The sequence below is a fragment of the Vulpes vulpes genome, chromosome 15 (assembly GCF_048418805.1).
Source record: "Vulpes vulpes isolate BD-2025 chromosome 15, VulVul3, whole genome shotgun sequence".
Classification (NCBI taxonomy): Eukaryota; Metazoa; Chordata; class Mammalia; order Carnivora; family Canidae; genus Vulpes; species Vulpes vulpes.
Window position 1 is genome coordinate 2,204,010 of NC_132794.1, and position 16,742 is coordinate 2,220,751.

Genomic DNA, 16,742 nt, shown 5'->3' on the forward strand with positions numbered 1-16,742 from the left:
AGAGCAAAAGCAATTTCCACAGATAGCACCCAAGTAGAATAACCACAGAACATCCACGAGCCACATGACAGAGTACTACGGGACTGTCAAAAGCAACAGGAAAGATCTCCAGGAAACGCGGAGAGAAAAAGCCAGGGTCAAAAATGTGTCTTGGTCTGCAATTTCCTATCTGAGAAGGGAAGCACAAATGCGTATGAATTTTTTTTTTTTTTTTTTTTTTTTTTACGATAGGAGAATACTTAGATAAGGGAAGGGTCAGGGTGGAAAGGACAGAAATAACACTACATTGCTTATAATTATAACTTGCTTGGAAGATATGGTTTCAAAAGCAAGCATTTCATATAATTACAAAACGAAGTTAAATGCTTAAAAAGTTTTCCCGAAAAATATCAGAAAAAAATAAAACAAATTGAGTTAAATGCACGCATGGCTGGCAGTACAGCCACAGAGAAAGAACTCTGGTGAGACTGGTGCTCAGACCATGTGCTCCTGGTGCAATATGTCCAAATGCCACAGAGAACCAGTAAAAGCATTTTAAATCTGTGCTCCTGAGTCACTGTTGAAGCAGCGTCAGAGGCTGTGAAGGTGGGATAAGGGGCTCCCAGGACCTGTGGCATCCGCTAGGTGTTTGATAAATGCTCATTCCCAGGCCCGCCCTGTCTCACAGAATCAGAAACTGGGGTGGAGCCCAGCATCGGGCTCTAACAAGCCCACTAGGGGATTCTGATGCAGCTCAAGTTAGAGAAGGCCCTATCTCTGTCATCCCCAAGTATCCACAGAATGAGAAGAAAGAAAATACAGAAGATCCAGCAGCTCATTAAAACCCCTAGGTCCGGGGATCCCTGGGTGGCTCAGCGGTTTAGTGCCTGCCTTTGGCCCAGGGCGTGATCCTGGGGTCCCGGGATTGAGTCCCGTGTCGGGCTCCTGGCATGGAGCCTGCTTCTCCCTCCTCCTGTGTCTCTGCCTCTCTCTCTCTCTCTCATAAATTAAATCTTAAAAAAAAAAAAAAAAAAAAAAAACTAAGTCCTGAAACCGAATCAAAAAGACCAGTGTGAACTTAGGGTATATTTTATCTTTAAATTCCTAGCTCTGTCCCCTAAAAAGAAGACCCAACAGCAACCAGGAGTCCGAGCACGCAGACCAGGGTCCTGACAAACCTTTTCCCACTAAAAAGCAGCAGGGCTTCTTGGAGAAACGGCAGGCTCGGGGGCCAGGGCAGGAAAGGCGTGTGGAGCACTTAGCACGACAGAGAGCACAGAAACTCTCAGGGTTCCTCCAACTCGGGGGGCCCACTAGTCGGCAAAGATGAAGCAGCCTGCAGGGTAGTAAGGACAGCAGGGCCACGGCCACAGGCTGCGACAGAGGAGGCAGGTGGAAGCCTTAGATTCAAGATACTTTAAAACAAAGTAACTGATCGGCACGAGGGCCCGAGTGAACCAACTCATCCTGAGAACAGCTACAGAGGAAGGGAGCGAGGCGCTGACTTTTTTTTAAGATTTTATTTGTCAGAAAGGGAGCGCGAGCGGGGAGCGAGGGGAGGGCAGAGCGAGCAGCTGAGCAGGGAGCCCAACGCGGGCTCGATTCCAGGACGGGAAGGCAGGTGCTTCCCGCCGGAGCCACCCCGCCCCGCGAGCCAGGCATGCAGTCTGCCTTTCCCACACAACTACCCCACTGGGTAAGCGAGGGACACACACGCACACTTGGCACAGACACATTCCTGCTAACAAATGAAGAAGAAGCGGGAACACTAGAGTCCGACCATCCCGCACCCACAGGGCTGAGCGACAGGGCGAGGGCCGCTCCCCCGACACGCCTGCGGAGCCTGCGCACCACCAGCTGGGAGAGTCTTGCCAAAACCACGCAGCCTGAACCTGACCCAGCCTCCGGCTCCAGGGACCACCTTCCGGGAGACACAGAACCCCCAGGACAGAGGATGGCGGTCACGGACACCGTGGGACACAGCCAGCCAAGTGGGGGAGTGAGCGTGACTCGGCCACGGACGGAGAACCTGGGCTCCTCGGGAACCGGCCAGGAGCCAGAGGGAGGCCGAGGGGGACCCGAGATTGGAAGAGACTCAAGACCTCATCTGGATACTAATTAATTCAAAGACTTTAAAAGAAAGAGACACACTGAAAATGTGAACGCTGAATATCTGATATCGGGGACAGTATTTTAGGTATGATACAGGCTTTACACTTCTGGTTTTAAAAGCCCTGCTCTCTTAGAGACGCGCTGTCCTGAGCGACACCCGCCACCTCGGCTCCGGCTGCCGTGACACAATACACAGGCTGGCTCCCGGCGCCCCACTGGCTCCACTTGTCTTCCCCCGGCTCCGGAGCTGGGAAGTCCCAGGCCAAGGTGCTGACCACTCGTGCGGGGGCCTGGTCTCCTTCTGCTTGGGGTCCTTCCCTGGTGTACACGAGGGGGTGGGGGCAGCACCCTCGGCCCCTCTCATAAGGCCACTGGCTCCACCCTCAGGGCCCACCCTCCATTCCCCTCCAGGCTGCTCTCCGCCCAGGGTCCTACTGGCCACCCGGGGACCCCATCGCCAAATGCCGTCACCCTGGGAGCCAGAGCTCCAGCACGCGAGCTGGGGGAGGGGAGACACCTTCCGTCCGTCCATAACACACACCTGCAAGGACGTGATGCCCTGGGGCTGCTTCAGAATAACACAGGGTTACAGGGAACGAGGCTCAGGGAAGCAAGATGGGCAATTCTCCCAACTGCTGAAGCTGGGTAGACAGGTTTGTGGGGTTTTGTTGGACTACTCCACTTTTGCACACGTTTGTAAGTTTCCATAATAAAAAGTGTGAAATGCTACAATTCTCCCACTTCCCTTATCCTTCTCTTTCCTCCGCGGCACTTATCACTGATTACATAATTTGCTCTTTATGCGTATCGTGTCCCTCCTCCCCCTGGTGGAAGCGCTCCGAGGGCTGGGGTCTTTGCTGCTGGATGTAACCCCAGCCCCTGCAACAGTGCCCGGCCAGGCCAGGCGCCGAGCGCACCCCTGCTGACCCCAACTGGGCAGCCTCGCCAGACCCCTTCATATCCTACGCCAGACAACCCAGGGTCCCCGGACACGGACACCCCGCGCAGAGGGAACAACAGTGCTGGCTGTCAGAACATGTCCTCACGACAGGAACGCAATTTTAGAACGGGCAAGATCATACTGGCAATTTCTAGCGTGGCTGACTTACCAGCCCTTAGATTGCCGAACCAAAGGAAGAGCGGTTTTTATTTTACTTAACTTTGTGGCAAAGGCTTTCTCTGAGGGGTAATTTTAGGGAAAAGCCCCCCTTCCTTCCATCTGGGCAGATGGTGTCTGCCTCCCCAACTGCTTGGTAAAGTGGTAGTAGAGGAGGAGCCAGGCAGCTCGATGCTGATCCTCACTGCGCTATCACACACTGAGAGGTCCTGGTCAGGCCCAGCGCAGCTGGCCCTCGGGTCTTCGTCCTCAAAATGGGCCCTCGGACGGCCCATCCTGGTGTTCACCTGCACGCATGGAAACTTACTAACTGATCCAGCTGATCTAAAAGTCCCCATAAATGGTGAGCTAGGGAGGTAGTAAAAATTACTACCCATATGGGTTATTGTTAGCTCCATGGCTCTACCTAAAATTGTAGCTCTAGAATGTATGCAGCTAGTTCCAAATGCTAAACAGATCTGTTAAAAACAAGAAAAATTTCCAAACATACAACAGTTCCCAGTGAAACCAAGGTCTAAATCTGTTGTCAGTTTCTTCATAATTTCTCTACTCACTTTTTTTTTAATTTTGCAAACAAGGGCCTAAAATAATACGAAGGAACAAAACATTATGGAACATGAGTGGCAAGAAGCCAAGTAAAGACATTTATTTCCCTAGGGGAAAATAATAAAAGAGAGATTACAAAAAATGTTCACTATTTCTAAGAGATCATCCCACCTTGTGTCAACATCTAGAGCCCCAAATCCCAGATGCCAAGAAATCATCCCCCTGGTCAAGAGTTCAACGAGGACAAACCTCTAAAGACAGAAGCAGCGATATAAAAACCAGAGAAGCACAACGGATGCTGGCTGATACGCACCAGGAGGCCGACACAGATGCTGTGGTATAGGAAAGGACCCGGCCCCCAAACTACATGTCCACGCCAGATCCCCAGAACCTGTGCATGGGACCGGATTTGGAAAAAGGATCTTTGTACGTGTAACGAAGTTCAGGCTCTCAAATGAGATCACCCCAGATCATCTGAGTGGGCCCTAAATCCAATGACAGTGTCCTCATACGGGAAGCAGAGCAAATGCAGAGATAGAGGAGCCGCACAAAGACAGGGCAGAGACCTGAGCAAAAGTGTCAGGGGCCACTGGGAGCTGGAAGAGACAGAAGGATCCTCCCTCGGAGCCACAGGAGGGAGCACACAGCCTACCAACACCTTGATTTTCAACTTCTGGTCTCCAGAACTGTGAGAGAATAGATTTCCCCTTGTTTTGAGCCACTAAGTTTCTGCTAATTTGTTACAACAGCCCTCAGAAACTAATGCATATGGTATTAAATACAAAAATAGAACGCATTTTTCCTAATGCTATTCCAATTTATGTTTTAGACATGTTTTTTACTATACCTCTTAAATGTCAAAGAAACACGGCTGAACACGTAATTCAGAAGAGGTCCAATCACCAATAAACATATAAAAAGGACTTCACTAATCATCAGGTAAATGCACCCCCATACAACTACGATGACCTTGGGCTGGACAAAGATTCTAGATACAATATCAAAAGCACAACCCAGGGATCCCTGGGTAGCTCAGTGGTTTAGTGCCTGCCTTCGGCCCAGGGCGTGATCCTGGAGTCCCGGGATCGGATCCCACGTCGGGCTTCCTGCATGGAGCCTGCTTCTCCCTCTGCCTGTGTCTCTGCCTCTCTCTCTCTGTGTATCTCTCATGAATAAATAAATAAAATATTAAAAAAAAAAAACAACCCACACCAAAAAAAAACCTGGTAACTAGACTTCATCAAAATTTAAAATGTACTTCAAAAGATAGCACTAAGAAAATTAAAAAGACAGCCAAAGACTAGGAAAAAGTATTTGCAAACCATGGATCTGATAGAGGACACGTATCAGCAAAAATCATAAACTCTTATAACTCAATGATGATCTAATTTAAAAAAGAAAAATATCTGAATAAACATTTCCCTGAAGAAAGTAGACAAATGGCTGATTAGGATGGGCAAAAATGCTCAACTTTGCTAGCCATGAGGGAAATGCAAACTAAAACCAAAATCAGAGACCACTCCGCGTCCACTGGGACAGCTATGATAAAGAAGACAGACAGGTGTGTGTCCACAAGAATATGGAGCAACCGAAACCCTCAAACACTGCTGGTGGGGATGTTAAGTGCAGACACTTGGGAAGACAATCCAGCAGTTTCTTAGAAAGTCAGACATAAGCTGATCATGCAACACAGCAATTCTGCCCCTGAGAATCTTCACACGAAGGACAGGAACTCGTGCCCATGCACAGGTGTGCGAATGTTCCTGGCAGCGTTACTCCCGACACCCAAAAATTGGAAACAACCCAAAAGTCCATCGGCTGGTGAACACCGACAAGATGTGGGCCATCCGTACGGAGGACTACTACCCAGAGGTGAAAGAAGGAACGCACGACAGATGACGGCACAACTCCACAAAGGAGGATGCTGAGCCTCCAAACACCGCTGAGGGAAAAAAGCCGCACGATCTCATTTCTACGAAAGGTCTAGAAAACACCAACCTTAAGAGAGAGGTTGCCCACGCCCAGGGGTGGGAGCAGGGATTACCTGCTCAAGAGCATGAGGGACCCGACGGGTGATGGAAGTGGATCGTGGCGCCGGCTGCACAGCTCTGGGGACGAACGGGCTCCAGAGTTGTGCACGTACGATGGATGACCCTCACTGTACACGGATGAAAGCTCAACGAAGCGATGAGAGAAAACCTCTGCATGTGTTGCGGAGCCGGGTCACTCGGAGTGCACCTCGACACGGGGCGATTCGGAAGCTGCCTCCAATATCTGAACTGCTCTCACCTTCTGACCCAGCAAGTCCCATTTCTGGATTCCATTCTTTGTTTAAAAAATCTATTCCTCCTTTGTTTATGTGTTCTTAAGACTAAAAGGTGGTTCTGAAAGTTACAGATATATCTTCTTTCAAGGCTTCATCTACATGCCAGGTTGACAGTCCTCCAATCCTACACATTCCACCTCAGAAGCCAAATACTCAACCCAAGAATGCTCCGGTTTGGTCTCCAGTTTCCACTGACTTGTAGTAAAGAAACCGTATCTGAACTCAATTCAGAGGAACCAGTTCAAAGAATATGGTCCCTAGCATACCAGTTAGCTTTATTTCTTTTACCAGGTTAACATATATTCCCTGGATTCAAAAACTCCAGGGAATGTTGCAATATCAAAAAGACTAAGCACAGAGCAGTTCAACTAAATCCAAGTCTGAGTGATCAGGGTTCAAACCATCCAAGCATTTCCCACAAAGCTGTCTTATCTCGATGAGACACGTGTAGGAAGAAAATAACTCTACGCTGTCCAAAGCCTCTAACTTATGGAGGCGTTAAAGATAGCACGGTGTTTCCCTTAGAGACGCTCACTCACTTATCTATGTCGTTTATTCGACAAGTATTTACTGAGCACCTACTGTGTGCCCAGCACCGCTGCAGCTGCCAGAAGCACAGGAGTCACCCACAGAAATTCGGACGCTCTCACTGCAGCTGGCAGGCAGCCTGGGTCAGGGGTGGAGAGAGACAATAAGCCAAGAAAAAACAAATGTTTATGTCAGGGGGGTGCTGAGCCAAGAAGACTGAATAGTCAACAGCGTGCCAAACAGGGAGCGGGGTGTGGGAGGTAGTATGTGAGCAGCTACCAGAGGGAGGGGGAGGCAGTGAGGGGGGCCAGAGAGCAGTGCCGGCTCGTAGGAAGGGGAAGGCTGCGGGGGGTTGAAGGTACAGCCAGAAGCCAGGCTTGGGGGGCCAGGGCTTGTAAGTCATGGAGGGGCTCCTGGTCCCCAGAAAGGTCTGTAAGTGTTATGCTGCTGAGAAGGTGGCTGGCCCAAGAAGGGTCCGAGCAGAGGACTGCATGCCTCTCAGGACCCCTCGGACGGGCACCCGGGTAGCTCAGGGGTTGAGCATCTCCCTTAGGCCCAGGGTATGACCCCGGGGTCCCAGGATCGAGTCCCACATCGGGCTCCCTGCATGGAGTCTGCTTCTCCCCCTGCCTGTGTCTCTGCCTCTCTCTGCGTCTCTTGTGAATAAATAAAATCTTAAGAAAAAAAAAAAATATCTGCTAAGACCAAACCACTGTGAATACACATGAAATCAGGTTCAGAGCAGTCACAGAGCCCAGACTTGAAGGGAGGCAGGAGAGCCGCAGCCGGCTCCGAGGCCAGCAGGGCGAGGAGGCTGCCTGAGGCAGAACCATGCTTCTTCCTCACCTGGATCCACAGCCGAGGCCCAGGCAGCTGTGCAGAGACAGTGGGGGACTGGCGTACCCTGAGACCACACGCAGGCGATGCCACGTGATCCCCATGAAGAGACGCTCTGACACCTGGGGAAAGCTTCTCTTAGACGAGAAATTCTTTAGCCCGTCACTCGCACTTCCATCGAAGACAAGCCCCTTGGCCCTTCCCATGTCAGTGTGGGGGCCCCACCACGCTGCCGTCCGCTCCTTTCCAGGCAGAGACCAGCTCCTGCAAGGTCCACCACGCTCGACTATCTCGGACATTCTTCAGAACTTAAGAACAAATATCAGGCCCTTGCATTTCATTTGCATAAACCAAATTTTAATAGAACCACTTCTAAAACACATCTTGTAAATCAGGCCTGTAAGCAAAAGTTCAAACAGAGAAGAACTTTTTACTTCGACGTCACCAGTTCAAACCCACCCTAGAGTTGGGTTAACATGCTAGTCACAGGTGTTTCCAGACCATGTACCTGGGTGCCTCCGTGTACCACAGCAAACCCACAGAGGCCCCACAGGGCATTCTGAATTTAAGAGGAAAATGCAACGCCAGAGATGGACCGGACCCCACTTGAGGTATTCAGTTTCAGTATTAGATCCTGGTACATTCCTCTCCGTGGCATCACTATGTCACAAAACAGCGGGGTTGCTATGATAAAAGGAAAGTACCACAAACAAAAAACAAAAAACCACAGAGGGCGGCAACGTCCATTGGACTCCCAAGCTAGAGAAGTTGTGCAGTGGCCAACAGGTGCAACCATCCCATTAGTATGTCACCATGGTTATCTAAGAATGAAATAAAAATGTTCCTTCTAATTTATGTGTATGACTTTCCCCAATAACGACTGTTAGGGCATAATACTTATTTAATAAACTTAGTTGGACCTAACGATTTAATAAATGGAGTTATTCAGTATTCTCATTAACCTAGAGATGCCACGACAAAGTTACCGAGACACAAAGGCACTGTGAACAAATGAAGTTCAGGACTTACTCCTTAGCAGCTAACGGTCTGGCACGCTGATGCCTCTTCTGCGTGCTTTACACACGTTCATTCTTTCAACTCCGCATCAACCCTATGAGATTGGTACCGTGGCCATCCTTATTTCACAGATGAGGACGAGCTGGTCCCACATAAAGGATCCACCTGTGTTTAAGCATGCACGGGCACGAAGGACACAACGGAGCCGGGCAAGGGCATGTGGTAGCGTTTCAGTCCTCGAACAGTTGAGGTTTCTGAGGACAAACGCTTCTCCTGCGTCTCAGCTGTTGATTCGTTACCAGCTTAAGAATTCAGTATGAACCAAGGTCTGCATTTATGTACATCAATTGGAAAAAAAAGATGTTTTAAGTGACTTTTCTGGGACTCAGACTGCGACAGTGGTCAGATCACAAGCACCACACGGGGTGGGTGAAAAATTAACAGGGTGCACATTTATAAACTTTATCCTGGGGGGCGGGGTCAAACTCCACACACAAAGCATCATGGCTTTGCTCATTTTTGTTGCCTTTTCCCCCCTTTCAAAATGTATAGATGTGGAACCCCAAATAGAAAGATCCAGAAAAATAAACCACACAGTCTAAGAAGTGACTGGTAAGATGAGATCATTTGCATGGAGCATTGTGATTTTTCAAATACTATACAATTCTTTGTTGACTGTATATTCTAGTCTTGTCACGATGCTAACAGCCCACAAAGAAATGCCACAAATCAGTGGAATTACAATAACTTTGTCCGCAAGAGGAGAGAGCTGGAAAAGGAACGGGTCTTCCCCAACATACCCTTGTAACAGAAACCTGTCTTAATCTAAAGCAGAGAACTGACCCAGTGCTTGGGGAAAAAGAAAAAAAATCTAAGCTAATACTTAAATTTAGATCAAATAAATCTGCTGGGTTTGCTTCAGTTGAACTGTACATTTTTCATGATTAATGAATTATGCTACAGGCACTCAAATTGCTACGAGCAGGTAATGCATCAGCCGTCATCACACCATCAGCACCGCTATTTCACAGATGGTCTCTGGTACTTACTAGCCTAACTAGTCTGGGGTCTAAGCAGATCCCCTGCTGAGGCTGTTGGTAAGAGGCAGCTAGGCAGCAGGTTCAGAGACTCTCAGTTATGGAGTGAAGGCCATAAAAGATGTTTAGGTAGCTTCAGAATATTATTAAAATAACTCAGCAAGCTTTCAAGTAACCGTGTATTGTAGTCTGGGGACTTTCCGTTCTTCTCCCAGCAACACACATCTAACTGGTTCCTACACTTACTTGAACACACTCTACATCCTCCTCAGAACGCTCCACTCACAGTTCACTTCGCCTCAAAGTGTCCTAAATTCCATGAGCAAAAGCCAAAGCAGCACAAACTGTGCTCTCATCGGAAAAGGAACAAACCCGACTTCACAGGGGATCGGGCTGCCGAGGCTAGCCAGGGGTCCCGGGAGCAGAGCCACTGGGAACACAGACGTGTTGCAAACTAAGAGGTCATGTACATGACATCAAAACTTCCAAGAATAAGGAGCCTCGGGGTGGATTCTTCAAAAGCAATTTTCCTACTGCCTTTGTCTACAGGGCTTAGGCCAGCTCCTCCCTTCAAACCACAGGCTGGAGGCCGGAGAGAACGGGACAGATAAAGTATGGGGCAAAAACCAGGGCAAGTGCCTCCCAGAGCCGCAGCCCCAAACACGGAAACACCCAAGTGTAATTTCAAGTGTGAACAGGGAAGCCAGCTTTTCTCCACGCCAACACACCTGTCCAGTTTAGAGAGCCCTTTTTTTATTATTCCAGCTAACTTGTCTGAAAGTTTACCAACGCCACTTCCTTTCCTGGGACTCCGAGGAGTGGAAGGCTCTGGCCTTTACGACAGAGACCAGAGACGTCGTTGGCCCACACAACACTGCATCCAGAGGCTGCGGCTACCTTCTGCAGGAGACGACGCTGTCCCCTCGCTGTCGCCCAGGTGGGCATGAAAGTAAACGCTAAACACATAGGTCGGTCACTGTCTGCTGGGAGAGCCAGCTACTCAGTCCGTCATGAGATTCAGGAACTTCCTCCCCAGAACTGTATTTACAGGACGCCTGCAGAAACCTGTCTGGGCCAAGGGGTGCGAGATGCAATTAGATGATGTGGATTCTCCCGAGCTCAGGGGGTGTAGGCACCGGGGGAGGCCTTTCCAGGGTCTGCGTTATAAGGGGGACACCTGGCAGGAAGCCCACCGGGGGGCCCGGCTCCTCTGCCCCAGCACCTGGAGAGCACCTGCGGGGGCCTCCAGGTCCGCGTGCACCTGTCCTCTGGGGCTGAAGGTGGAGCAAGCTCTAGAGACGACCCAAGTCAAGACGCCCCGCAGACAAATATTCGGGGGGGGAGGCGGGGGGAGAAACGGCTGTGGCTGGAGCACGCCAGGGTCCAAGTCGGGAGCAGACAGCCCACTTCCCTAAGGAAGTCTGTCACCGGAGATGAAGCCACACACTTCGAGGTCAGACACCCAGTCCCTCCGGGGCCTGAGCAGAGGGGACGCGCTAGGGGCGCGCCCGTTAGACGGCAAAAGGGAGAAGAACACGAGCGTGCCCCAGACTCGCACAGCAGCCGGCCATGGGCGGCCTGGGCGCCCGCTTTTTCCGCAGAAAACGGGGCCTCCGGTGGAAGCACGGAAGACCCAGGAGGAGAGTCCACGGGACACTGTCAAGGTCTGAAATCCCCGTGGTCCACGGAACGTCAGCGACGCCTCGGCGCTGCCTGTACCCTCCGCACTTCGCAAAAGAGTGTCTAATGCTAAAGTTGCGGCTGCAGAGAGAAGTTCGTGGGGGGCGTTTTCCGGTCACGGGAGGAGGACCCCCCCCCGCGGCCTGTGCGCGCCCGCGAGCCCGACCCGGGGCAGAGGGGCAGCTGCGGGGACCGCGGGGAGCCGAGCGCACGCGCCCCCCAAGCCCCAGCCCCGCCCCCAAGCCCATAGCCCCGCCCCCAAGCCCCAGCCCCGCCCCCAAGCCCAGCCCCGCCCCCGCCGCGGCCCGCGGGCGTCCCGGGGTCGGAGGTCACCCTCGGGCGCGGAGGCCCCGCCGCAGCCGCCGCCCCGGCCACGCCTCCGATCCCGGGAGCGGCCGGGCCCGGAGCGCGGGGGTCGGGGGTCAGGGGTCGGGGGGCGCGGGGGCCCCGGTTCCTCCCGCGCCGACGGCACTCACAGGTGACGATGGGCTTGTTCTCCATGGTGTAGATCACCGGCGGCAGCGGCTCCGCAGGGGCGGCCATGGGCGTCCGCCGTCACCGGCCCGGCCCCCCGCGCCCCATGGGCAGCCCCGAGGCCGCGCCGGGCCAGCCCGAGCCTGAGCGGCGCCGCGACACGGAGGCCCGCCCGGCCGCGCGAGGCAGCTCCCGAGCCGCCCGCCGCCGCCTCCCGCAGCACCACTTCCGGCCCCGGCGCCGCCGCGCTACCGCTTCCGGGGCGCGCGGCTTAAAGGGGCGGCCTCCCGGCGGCGCTCGCGCGCTGTCCTCCGACAGAAAGGCGGGGCGGGGCGGGGGCGTGGCCCCGAGGGAAGGGGGCGGGGCCCACGTGCGCCTCGGAGCCGGGACCCCTGCCCACCGCCCCGCCCCGCACTGCGGCCGCCCCTCCGCGGGCCCGACGGCCGAAGGGACCCTCCTCCGCCCCCGGAGTGCCCACCGTGCAGCTCCCCCCGGCGCGGGGCCCGGCCTGCCGGGCGGCAGCCACCGCCGGCCACTGGCAGCCCATGGACACGGGCACGGCCCGGGGGTCACCGACAGCGCGGGGAGATGGGGTGCCCCCTGGGGTCACCGTCAGCACCTGGACAGAGGGATGTACCCCCCCCCCCCCCCGTCACCGTCAGCACCTGGACAGAGGGATGTACCCCCCCCCCCCCCCCCGGTCACCGTCAGCACCTGGACAGAGGGATAACCCCACCCCCACCCCCACCCCCGTCACCGTCAGCACCTGGACAGAGGGATGTACCCCCCCCCCCCCCCCCCCCCGTCACCGTCAGCACCTGGACAGAGGGATGTACCCCCACCCCCTGGGGTCACCGTCAGCACCTGGACAGAGGGATGTACCCCCCCCCCGGGTCACCATCAACACCTGGACAGAGGGATGTACCCCCCCCCGGGGTCACTGTCAGCACCTGGACAGAGGGATGTACCCCCACCGGAGTCACCGTCAGCACCTGGACAGAGGGATGAACCCCCCCCCGGGTCACCGTCAGCACCTGGACAGAGGGATGTACCCCCCCCCCCCCCCGGGGTCACCGTCAGCACCTGGACACGGGCATGGCCCCGGGGTCACCTACAGCACAGGGAGACTGGGTGGCCCCTGGGGGTCACCGACAACAGATGGACAGAGGGATGTACCTGCCCCCCCCCGCCCCCTCCCCACATCACTGTCAGCACCTGGACAGAGGGATGTATCCCCGGGGTCACTGTCAGCACCTAGACACGGGCACAACCCTGGCATCACCTACAGAACCTGGAGACGGGATGCCCCCAGGGGTCACCGGCAGCAGCTGGACATGGGGATGTCCCCCAGAGGTCACCTAGACATGGGGATGCCCCTCAGTGCCTCTCAGCACCTGGACAGAGGAATGTACCCCCAGAGTTACTGTCAGCACCTGCATACAGACACGACCCCAGGGTCACCTACAGCACAGGGAGATGGGATGCCCCCGGGGGTCACCAGCAGCAGGTGGAATCAGGGATGACCCCCAGAGGTCACTGACAGCACCTGGACATGGGGATTGCCCCCCTCCCACAGGTGACTGTCAGCACTTGGACACGGGCCCAGCCCCGGGGTCACCTACAGCACGGGGAGATGGGATGCCCCCCGGGGGTCACCAACAGCAGGTGGACACGGGATGCCCCCCAGGGGTCACTGTACACTGGCGTGAGAGGCACTGACACATGTGGACCCAGGGACCACCCTGCAGTCACTAGGAGGGGCATGTGGACAGTGGCCCGGCAGCTGCTCACCTGGGGGTGTGCTGCCCAGAACCTTGCTCTCCTTGTGTTTACAGACACCCAGTGCCTCAGGGGAAACAGTCAAAGCACCAGATTAATTCCCACCGCTGGGCCGAATGGCAGTTGCTCCTTGCGAAACTCCTGGTCTGGTGTTTTCTTGCTACGCTGGTTTTACAGTATTATTGCTGCCATAAAGTAGAGCAGGATTATTTACCTTCTGGCTGTAACCAAAGACCCTACGGCACTGCAGCTACTCCTCGAGGCTCACCTTGGAGACGACTCCCCAACCCTCCGGTGGTTGGAATGAACTGCCTCTTCCTGAAATTCCATAGCAGGTTGCCCACACTCCTGTTAGCACTGCTTTCCTGTCTCGGTGACAAATGCCTGCACGAGGGACTGCGCCTTCTTCTTTTTTTTTTTTTTTTTAATTTTTTTTTTTAATTTATTTATGATAGTCAAAGAGAGAGAGAGGCAGAGACACAGGCAGAGGGAGAAGCAGGCTCCATGCACCGGGAGCCTGACGTGGGATTCGATCCCGGGTCTCCAGGATCGCGCCCTGGGCCAAAGGCAGGCGCCAAACCGCTGCGCCACCCAGGGATCCCAGGGACTGCGCCTTCTACTTGTGTCCCAAACCTTCCCCCATACCGAGCCACACAGGGCCTTCCGTGGAGTGGGCGAGTTTTGGGAATGCCACAAAACTAGGCCCTGCTGTAATGCATGTAAATTTCTCGTGCAAGGAAAGTCGTTTTGGGGTAGCCTTGGCAGATGAAATAAAGCAAGTGTATGTGGGAAATAGCTTGAGTGTGAACAAAGGTGCTGATCGTGCGTGCGTAGTGTAGCACGTGCATTGTAGCTGAGTGAGGATGCAAAGAGCAGAGTTTTGGACAGATGGAGCCAGTGAGGCAGAGCGCCGGAGAAGAAGGAACTAAGGAGGGGTGCAGAGCCAGAGCCCGTGTGGGGGTTCCCTGTAAGTCCTGGCCTCAGCCGGGCTCAGCATTGTAGGATGAGGCTCCACGGGGCTTACCAGAAAGCCTCTGCCTGTGACCGAGTCGAGCATGGCACAGAGACTAGAGGTCAAGCAGGGCTACAAAGCCCTCCGTAACTTCCACCAACTCCCGGGGCATTCCGCTGAGACACTAGATGGAGGACCATGTGCCCGAGTTAGCCAACTTTATCTGTGGTGGCCCAGATGAGTATTTTAGGCCTTGCAGGCCATCTGCAGTTTCTGCCTTACATATTTTCTTTGGGACTTTTAAAAAACAATTATTTGAAAATATAAAAACCATTTGTATCTCAAGGGCCAAAGGAAAACAGGGCATGGCCCAGATGTGACCTATGAGCCATAGGTTGCAGACCCCTACCCCAAAATAAGGCCTACCTTAAAATGGTATAACACAAAGACTTGGCAAGATCTTCAAGACATGTGACAGCACTTGGATTTGAATCTTGCCAAAGTGGTGGGGCTTGTGGATGCCTTAAACATTCCTCAGATCCAACCTAGCAGAAAGCATAAAACTAATCCTATACAGAGTCAAGGTGATAAAGATAGTAGTTGAACTGCCAGCAAGAACAAAAGATTCTTCTGTGGAAGGTGATCCAGAGTCTCTACGACTCATGATTTACCAATGCTCAACATACATTAGAAAATCCCTACACCTAAAAAATCACAAAGTACGGGGCACCCGTGGCTCAGTGATTGAGCGACTGCCTTCAGCTCGGGGCGTGACCCGGGGGTCCTGGGATGGAGTCCCGCATCGGGCTCCCTGTGTGGAACCTGCTTCTCCCTCTGCCTGTGTCTCTGCTTCTCTCTCCGTGTCTCTCGTGAATAAATAAATAAAATCTCTCTAAAAAAATTAATTTAAAAAATTAAAAACCAGAAAGCATAAACCGTAATCAAGAAACAAAGCATTCAATAGAAACCAGCCTCCAGATGGCCTAGATATCATATTCACAGATTAAGACCATAAAGCTGCTATAATAAACATGCTCTGAGAATTAAGAGGAAAGATACTCTTAATGAGTAAAGCAGGGACTCACAGCAGAGTAAGGGAAAGTATAAAAATAATCAAATGGAAAGCCTAGAACTAAAAAGCATAGTTACAGAAATGAGAAGTTCACCGCATTGGCTTAACAGCAAGTTGGAAATAGAAAGAGTCCATGGCCTTGAAGAGAAAGCAATACAAATTATTCAATCTGAAAAAGAGAAAAAAAGATTGAAGAAAAATGAACAAAGCCCCAGAGACCTATGGGACAATATAAAGTGGCCTAACACATGCCTAACAGGAGTCTCGGAAGGAGGGGGCTGTCAGAATGTGGCAGAAAATTTACTTGAAAAATAATGGCCAAAAATTCACAAATTTGGTGAAAAATCTCAACTTTTTGGTCAATAAACTCAGCAGAGGGCAGCTGGATGGCTTAGTTGGTGAGGTGTCAGCCTCCAGCTCAGGTCATGATCTCAGGGTTCTGGGATCGAGCTCCCTGCTCAGTGGGGCATCTGCTTCTCCCTCTCTCTCTGCTGCTCCCTTCTTCTTATGCATACATGTGCATGCTCTCTCCCTCTAATAAATAAATGAAATCTTAAATTAAAAAAAGAAATAGGGGATCCCTGGGTGGCTCAGTGGTTTAGCACCTGCCTTTGGCCCAGGGCATGATCCTGGAGTCCCGGTATCAAGTCCCACGTCCGGCTCCCAGCGTGGAGCCTGCTTCTCCCTCTGCCTGTGTCTCTGCCTCTCTCTCTCTCTCTCTCTCTCTCTCTCTCTCTCTCTCTCTCTGCCTATCGTGAATAAATTAATTAATTAATTAAAAAATTTTTTTTAAAAAGAGCCTCAGTAGAACCTGAGGACCAGAGTATCCTGAAAGCAGGCAGTGATAAAGACATGTTACCCACTGTGGAGCAATGACAAAAATTTCCACCAAGTTCCCATCAGACACGGTGTCAACCAGAGAACCATGGTATCTTCCTTTAAAGTGCTGAATTTTACAAACTTAACCCAAAACTCATCCTGCAAAAATATTCTTTGAAAACAAAGGCAGATAGGAATCCCTGGGTAGCTCAGTGGCTGAGTGTCTGCCTTCAGCCCAGGGCATGACCCCGGGGTCCTGGGATCGAGTCCCGCATCGGGCTCCCTGCATGGAGCCTGCTTCTCCCTCTGCCTGTGTCTCTGCCTCTCTCTCCGAGTCTCTCCTGAATAAGTAAATAAAATCTTTAAAAATAAATAAATAAATAAAAATAAAAACAGAGACAGATAAAGATATTTTCAGATAGCGTCACAGAATCTGTGGCCAGCGAGCAAGTACGACAAGACCTGGT

At 52.6% G+C, this 16,742-nt stretch overlaps 1 protein-coding gene across 3 annotated transcripts in view; it reads right to left on the reverse strand.

Moving 5' to 3' along the window:
• The window catches only part of TRAPPC10 (trafficking protein particle complex subunit 10), an 86,940-nt gene extending 75,070 nt beyond the window's left edge, over positions 1 to 11,870 (reverse strand). For all 3 annotated transcript variants that reach the window (XM_072739235.1, XM_072739233.1, XM_072739232.1), the window contains exon 1: positions 11,656 to 11,870. In XM_072739235.1, the coding sequence (XP_072595336.1) occupies positions 11,656 to 11,722 (67 nt within the window). In that variant the 5' untranslated portion in view covers positions 11,723 to 11,870. The remainder of the gene's footprint in view (positions 1 to 11,655) is intronic.
• Positions 11,871 to 16,742: the final 4,872 nt, after the last annotated feature.